The sequence below is a fragment of the Populus alba genome, chromosome 15, assembly GCF_005239225.2.
Source record: "Populus alba chromosome 15, ASM523922v2, whole genome shotgun sequence".
NCBI classification, from domain to species: Eukaryota; Viridiplantae; Streptophyta; class Magnoliopsida; order Malpighiales; family Salicaceae; genus Populus; species Populus alba.
In genome coordinates this window covers 7,707,288-7,715,209 of record NC_133298.1, presented here as the reverse complement: position 1 = coordinate 7,715,209, position 7,922 = coordinate 7,707,288, and the positions used below count along the sequence as shown (strand labels likewise).

At 34.4% G+C, this 7,922-nt stretch overlaps 1 protein-coding gene across 1 annotated transcript; it reads right to left on the bottom strand.

The window, feature by feature from the left end:
• Positions 1-4,294: 4,294 nt before the first annotated feature.
• LOC118050960 (uncharacterized) lies at positions 4,295-7,466 on the bottom strand. The gene is made up of 5 exons (XM_035061450.2): positions 6,610-7,466; positions 5,525-5,576; positions 4,693-4,904; positions 4,459-4,597; positions 4,295-4,381 (listed from the first exon to the last, which is right to left on the bottom strand). Exons 3-5 carry the CDS (start codon positions 4,902-4,904, stop codon positions 4,295-4,297), a joined length of 438 nt encoding a protein of 145 aa, XP_034917341.1. The 5' UTR covers positions 5,525-5,576; positions 6,610-7,466.
• Between the last annotated feature and the right edge of the window lie 456 nt (positions 7,467-7,922).

Below are 7,922 nucleotides of genomic sequence, written 5' to 3'. Positions count from 1 at the left end.
GTAGTGTGACTTTTGTTTTGCTAGTCTCTCACCCCGGTCAAATGGCGGATAACGGTACTCCGTGACATAAGTCGGTTCTTTCAGTTTCCCAAATAACTGATATCTGTATATATTTGTACAATTCTGTGCTCTTTCTCCCTTCTTTGAATCTCGTCTCCAATTCTCTTTTGAAAATGGACACCACTCTTGAAAAGTTGAAAAGGTATTTTCCCGCTCTGCCTCAGAATGCGATTACAAAAATTTACCATGCTAGGTGTGAAAGATTGAGGTTGTTAATGAACCATGGAATTCCTGAAGATATTCGTTGGCTGATTGAAGCAAAGGTCCGATTATCAGGTGAGTCCTCCAATTCTTTCATTTCACACATGCCTGGAACAGGTAAAAGCACTTTTGCAAAGAAACGTCGTGCAAAACGACTGAAAGTCTGTCACAGATGTGCCAGATGGACTTGTAATGCGACATGTCGTTCTTTAGGAATGGTATCTGTAAACCGTGAAGATAAAATACAATTCATTAAGGATGGCCTGAGTAAGGGGTCTTTAGATAATCTTTTATTGACCCTTGAGACGCATCCTAGTGGAGATGTGCATCGTGTAATTCATGATTTATGGCCACAATTCCATAAAGAACATGATCAACTTAGTCTTGGGAATCTGACTAAAAAAGACCCTGTTTGCCAGTTTTTAAGAAAACTGGATGGGAAGCCTATCCCCGACCCATAGAGGGCGTTTAAGCCGTTCTTGGACGTAAAACCAAGGGAAGATGTGAGCCACAATCACAACTACCTGTACATACATGCTTTGTCAAAATAAAGTAAAAAGCTTAGATTAGATTTGAGCCTTCATCTGTGAAACCTTGTGTCTTTTGGTTTTATTAATAGCATATTATTTTGTTACTTCTTATGTTTGTTTAAGTGTGTTTCAGGTTTGTCATTGTTCGTTGTTTTAGGTGATGTCTTCTATACTCTATCTTTCTACCTTCGAATATTGAGGACAATGTCTCGTTTTGGTTGGGGGGAGAGGGTAGTAGTTTAAAAAGAAAAAAAAAAATACTAACTTGCTAACTGTTTTTGCTATTATTAAAACCATTTGACAAAATTGTTATTAGGATGGCAGAGTATGGAATCAATTTTATTGACTCTAGAGACGCATCTTAGTAAGTTTCATTACCAAGGTCTATCATAATACTTCTTGAAATATTCAGGTTTACAAACTCTCACATTGTTATCACTTGATTCTGCTCCTATACTCATTTAACAAGTATTATTAAACCTTCATTTTCACACACACACTTTAACATATGATTGTGGGTTGCACATTGGATTATTATATTAATTATGTTCTTTTGTTAAAGGTAACAACTAAGGGAAAAGGATAGTATATAATTTGCAAAGAAAAAAAAAAAGAAGAAGATAATATTGATGATAATAAAAACGTAGATAAGTTTGGTTTCGTAGCCTCCCTAACCTAAGCAATTAAGCCCGAAGGGGTGTTTTAACACCTAATACCCTAAAGTCAACTGACTTGGGAGTTATTGGCCCAAAGCTTGTTACATGGGTTAAGGAGAAAAGCTTAAGGGAATCAAACATTGCACTATCTACGTATCAGTATCTGCAACCCGAGTTGTTAAGCTCGTAGGGGTGTCTCAACACCTAATGCCCTAAGACCAACTGGTCTGGGAGTCATTAGCCTAAAACTCGTTACATGGGTTAAAGATACATTGTGTTTTAAGTTGTATGTGTATATAAATAAAAAAAAAGAAAAAAAAAAAAAGAAGAAAAAAAAATCCCAACCCAAGGAAGTTCACCTTAAACATTTGAACATAATATTGTTTTCTTCCAACAAAAGCCCCATCATCTATGTTTTCATTGAGCACACAAAAAGAAGGTTTATTAATATCTTGTTTAAGAAGTATGAAGCAGTAATATAAATTTAATGAGAGTTTGTTTATCTGGATAGATTAATGGAAGTTGAATGATGAATGCCTTGCTTTGTGAAACTTGCAAATTGTTTCTCTATTTTAACGCTTTAGATTACTAGGGACTAGTAATAAGCTGGTTGGGGGGTGTGATTAGTACTTAAAAGTGCATGTTTATCAAGGTTTTATATATCATCATTTTGCACTTGAAGTATCAATAGCTCCTTAACTAAAGCATGTTTTTATAATAACAAGTTTGATATTATAAGATACCTTAATTTATGGTAAATGCTCATTTTAAATGCAGGACTATCACATAAATAAAAGGATTGATTGATGAGTTTAAGCATTGAAAGTTAAAGGACAAAGAGATGGCCAAACTTAGAAAAGAGATGTCGGTGCAGTCCAAACCGGAACATTGCTTGGTAATTGGATCATATCTGGAGCTCTAGATCTCGGATTTAGGTCCATTTTATATGGATGGAAAGGTAAGACAAAGGCCTACAACTTTCATGAGGAGCCCAAGATCTAAGAAGGCCGTTTTGAAGTCCAAATTGAAGGAACAACGAAGAAGTCCGAAGCTGTCCTGCAGCCCAGACACTATTTAGTGTTCAGCCCATATCTTGAGTTCTAGAAGTCCAAATGACCTCATCTTTTTTTTGTTGGAAAGCTGAGACAATTTCCTAGAACATTCTTGAGGATTCTGGGCAAATTATGATGTTAGCAATGACGTTTTGTTCAGACAAGAAGATAAGGATTGTCACCAAAGTCAAGATGTGGCCACCCACTCATCAATTAGTCAACAAATCAATAGTTCCAAATTTTGGCCTATAAAAGGAGGCACTTACCATGTATTAAGGCATCTTGGTTTCCAGATCAAGATCATGCTCTTGCTTTCTCTCTTTGTATTGCTTATGTCTTGCTTTCATTAATATCAAGTTTATGCACTTAATTTCCTTTCCTTTACTTAGTTAACTTCTTTCTCATTTATGTTCTTACCTTGTTCATTTATGTTTCTTTCTTTCATTATGTTTAGCTAAGTTAATTATGTCAAGGTGAAAAGGGTACACTAATGGTGTAAGAATAAGTATAATATAAACTTAACATGGACCTTAACGTTGGATACTAACATGTTTTATATTTGTTATCTTGTTCACTTTTAATACTTTGCTTGTTAAATGGTTAATCTAGATTTATGTTGTATAACACTTGGTACAACAAATACTTGGTACTTTCATAGCCCATACTGTATGGTATAACCGACACCTGAGCTATGAAAGGGACTTGATTTGTTGTTAACATAAGTTATAATCATGAATGCCTGCCAACATTTACAAGTATTAGCTTTATTCGAATAAGATAACTAATGTAATCATGTTAACAATTTATAATCTGATGGGAACCTCCTTTATGTGTGGTTTCCAATTGAGTAATAAGAGTTTATATTATACTTGTTTGAAGTACCGTTAGTGGATCCTCTAACCTTGACATTCGTTTTTATCATTGTTTAATCCTTACATTAATCTTCCAACTCAAAGTTCTCATTAATTTCTTCATCTACTTCTATTACTACTACTACTACTACTACTACTATTATTTTTATTATTATTGTTGTTGTTGTTATTTACATTCTGTAATATATCCCTTTGATCTTTTCATAAACTCAGTATATAGGCTGGAAACCTGTGACCCGATCTTTTGGATCATTCTCAGGTGTAACAATGCCACGTACTGAGTATTATAATTATTATTATTGTTATTGTTATTGTTATTGTTATTGTTGTTGTTGTTGTATTGTTATTTATAATTTATACAATTAACCTCTCTGTGGTTCGACCCCGGTCTTGCCGGGTTATGTATTACTTCGACACTCCTGCACTTGAGAAAAGACATCAAGCTTTTGGTCGTGTCAAGTTTTTGGCGCCGTTGCCGGGGAGGTAAATTCTTGTATAAATTATAATATTTATTTCATTTTCTCTTTTCACTTTTCATTTTATTTAACTTTTGTTTCTTTTGTTTTCTTTTGTTTCTTTTTCTTCTCTTCTCCTTTCTTCCTTTTATTCTCTTTTTACACGTGCATGCGAGTTTGGTCACGTACATTAAGTGGTCGACTTTGTAGGGTATCTTCATCATTTTCAGAAAATATGGCTGAAGAAGATAATCAATCGCTTCATAATGAGAATAATGAGAATAACCGTATGAGAACACTTAGAGACCACATGAATCCCACTTATTGTTATTGTTATTGTTGTTGTTGTTGTATTGTTATTTATAATTTATACAATTAACCTCTCTGTGGTTCGACCCCGGTCTTGCCGGGTTATTTATTACTTCGACACTCCTGCACTTGGGAAAAGACATCAAGCTTTTGGTCGTGTCATTTTCGATGATACCTAGTTGCCACGTGATTTTCCCACACCCTCCTCACAACAGTGTGATGCGCATTGTCCCAGTTGAATTTGTCCTGTGTATAAATAATTAATTTTAAATAATAATAATAATTTTTTAGAAATAAGCTAGAAATTATAAATTAACACTAACCTCAATTCTGTCAAACCATGCATTGATTTGAGATGTCCATTCAGGATGTCTAGATATCTGACTCCATTGAAATAATGGAATCTCCATTGACGATTTAAACACTGATGATATTTCTTGGGCAGCCTCAATGTTTGTGAACCTGAAAATAAATGAAATTAATGAAATAATGATTAGTTTTTCATAAATTATGCTATAATTTTTTTTTTTTAAAAACTAAAACCTTGACAAACTTACATTGAAAGGTCTTCCTTCCACTGTGCCTCATACTTGCGGGTAAATTGATTCAAGCGCTGTGAACAAGCACTGGAAGAGGCAGCATCAGTTGATGGCGCAGGTGGCGCATGTGCCTCTTCTTGAGAGGCACTTAAGGATATATCATCCTCGCTGCTAGAAGAACTAGGTGCGACCATACGTGAGCGACGAGCTGTGGATTTCGTTCTATGCATCTACACAATTTTATATGAATAATTATATAATTAAATTCAAATGTTAAAAAAATAAATTCGACAGCACCTCCCCTATACTGGATACTACCCAAATCCACAAACCTGCAAATATTGACAATAGCCATAACCAATTGACCCAACCAACATATTCAATTAGTAATTCTAAGGTAAATTCAACATTAACAATTACAATTCAACAAATTATTCAATAATTATGCCAATACAACAATAAAATATAGTCAATAAATTCAAAAAAATCTCTAGACTAACAATTAAAATCAATAGAAAAAATTAAACACAAATCATACAATAATAGAGTAAAATTACTAATTATTCCAACATATTCAATTACTAATTCTAAAGTAAATTCAACATTAACAATTACAATTCAAGAAATTATTCAATAATTATGATAATACAACAAAAAAATATATTCAATAAATTCAAAAAAACTTTTATAGACTTTAGGAATGAAATATGCTTACCTTAATAATGTGTTTATCTCAAGATTTTATCTACATTATAAAAATACACCAAAACAAAAAAACATAACAAGAATAAAATAAGCTAAGATAAAAAAAGAAATCCTTAAAGTAAAATGAAAGAGAGGAAACACATACCTTTTAATTTGATGAAGATTCTTGAAGGAATCTTGAAGGAAATGAGAGGAAACTTGAAGGAAATGAGAGGAAAAAAAAATCAAAGAAGAGGGGAGATTAAAAACGGAGGAGATGAAAAAATAAACTGAAGGGGCAGTCGCTGGGATATATGGGGCAGTTTTACTAATGGATTCATCGACAGAAAAAAAATATTATTTTAATTCATTCCGTTGGTGAAGTTTTGAAAATCAGTCGGTAATTTTTGAATTTCGCACCAATATTTTTAATTACCCTTGTCGCTCCCGACATCGCGGTGGCCTTAAAAATTTCTTTATCTTTGGAAAGAACGGATTTCTGGCATCCTGTTCTTTAATGGGGAATGATCTTGTTTAAGGAGTCGCCACCTAGTATTATGGTCACTAGGAACCCTAACTGGTCAACAGAGATTCCATGGTTCGGGACTAGTTACGTAAAAGGAAAGATATTATCACCCCTTAAATTTCCTGCCTGAGGCAGGCTGCATTGCTTGTTTCGTCTTAAATTGCTAAATATTTATTAGTTTATGTTATGAAAATTTGCTTATAATATTCCTGACTCTGGTGCTAGTGAATATTTAACTACGAATATTTCCAACTCTGGCGTTGGTAAATATTACGTAGCTATAAAATAAATTAAATCAATATTTTTTTTATTCCTAAGTCTAGCGCCAGTGAATAAATAAATAACAATAAATTTATTTTTACGCATGCACATATATTTTTTATTTTTCTAGCTAAATAAAATAAAATACAACGAACAAAAATAACATAAATTTAAACCAGTATTTTTAATCCTGACTCTGGCATTAGTGAATAAACCAATAAATTTACATTATTTTTATTTTTAATAAAATAAAATACCATGAATAAAAATAGTATAAATTTAAACTGGTATTTTTATTCCTGACTCTAGTATAAGTGAATAAACAAATAAATTTACATTATTTTTATTTTGCATACACATTTTTTTTACCTTTATACACAAACCGGTAAGTAGTGAATTAAATTGGCTTGTGTACAGTACCCATGCAATTATAATTGCAAAGCAAAGGGAAATGAAGAACTTACCTGTGCAGGAGGCGAAGTCAAAGACGGTGGCTTGCTTTGGATTCCTCGGTTTCTCCTCCCTCCTTTGCTTCTTCTCGTCTTTTCCTTTCTTGGGTCGCCTATTCTCTCTCTGTAATTGTCTCTCTGCATCTGTGTTTATATTCTTCGTTCGGCCCCCCTGTGTTGTCCCTCCTGTTTTGTTCTCTGGTTTCCTTTGTTCGTCCACTGGTTTTCTCGGTTTTCTTCCGCTTCCCTTCTTTCTCCTCTGTTTTGGTCCTCTATTGTGGTTCTCCTCTGGAGAGCTCAAGTTCTGGTGCAGTTGTTGCTGAAGATGGAGACCTGGCCTACTCGGAGTGCTGGACAGAAGAAAGGAAGCTTATTGATGTGGCTGTGGTCTGCAGCTGCTGAAAACAACAGCTAACACACAGGAGACGAATAGGCAGCTATTATTCGCATTGCTGAAGGAGAACCGTCATTTGGTGAGGGTCACGATGCTTTGGAGAACGAGTGAAACAGAAAGAAGTTGCGCTGGTGGACTGCTGGCGGAACTGTCAGCCTGAGGAAGAAGTAATTCGTAGACTCGATGAGATGCTGTTGTTGACGTGAGGAAGAGCTAATGATTTGGTCCGTTGTGCACTGTAAGGGGGCATTCCCTTTTGGCTGCCATGGCTGGGAATGTCGTTGTTGCTCAGAGGGGAGGCCAAGGCTGGTGTGATGGCAGTTTTGGTCTCAAGCCAGAGAGGAAAAGAAAAGCCACGGAGGGCTTGCTCTGGCTGTTTTTGGTAACTGGGGGAAGAAGAGGAGTAAAGAAGCTGGAGGAGGGGGCAACGGCGGCTAGTCTACGATTTGGCCGCGCCCCCTTTTTTTTTTTTTAAATGTCATTTATAGTGCAAAAGTCCCATCGCTTGTAAGAAGTAAAGTCTCAATCAAACTCATTCTCTTTTTTAAAGTTCGAATTAGAATCGAATTCGAAATCAGACAACTATCATTATCTTGAAGGTAAGGATTATCTTGAAGATAAGGATTATTTCGAAAATAAGGATTATCTCAAAGATAAGGATAGAATGACAAAAGCACATTATAGTCCTTAATTTTCATGCAAGTTGACAAATCACACTTTTCATTGAAATAAGTCTCTGATATTTTAATTTTACATTTTAAACCCTGTAAAAATTAAATTAAAAGCCAATGGGCCAAAATTAGGTTATGACAGTTGCCCCCTCTTTATAATATTTACTATGCAACGATATTAGAAAATTTCATTTTCTTTTAGCTTTGTGTAGTAAATTTATAAAGAAAATTAGATACAGAAAGAACTTTTGCTTCTTTTTTAT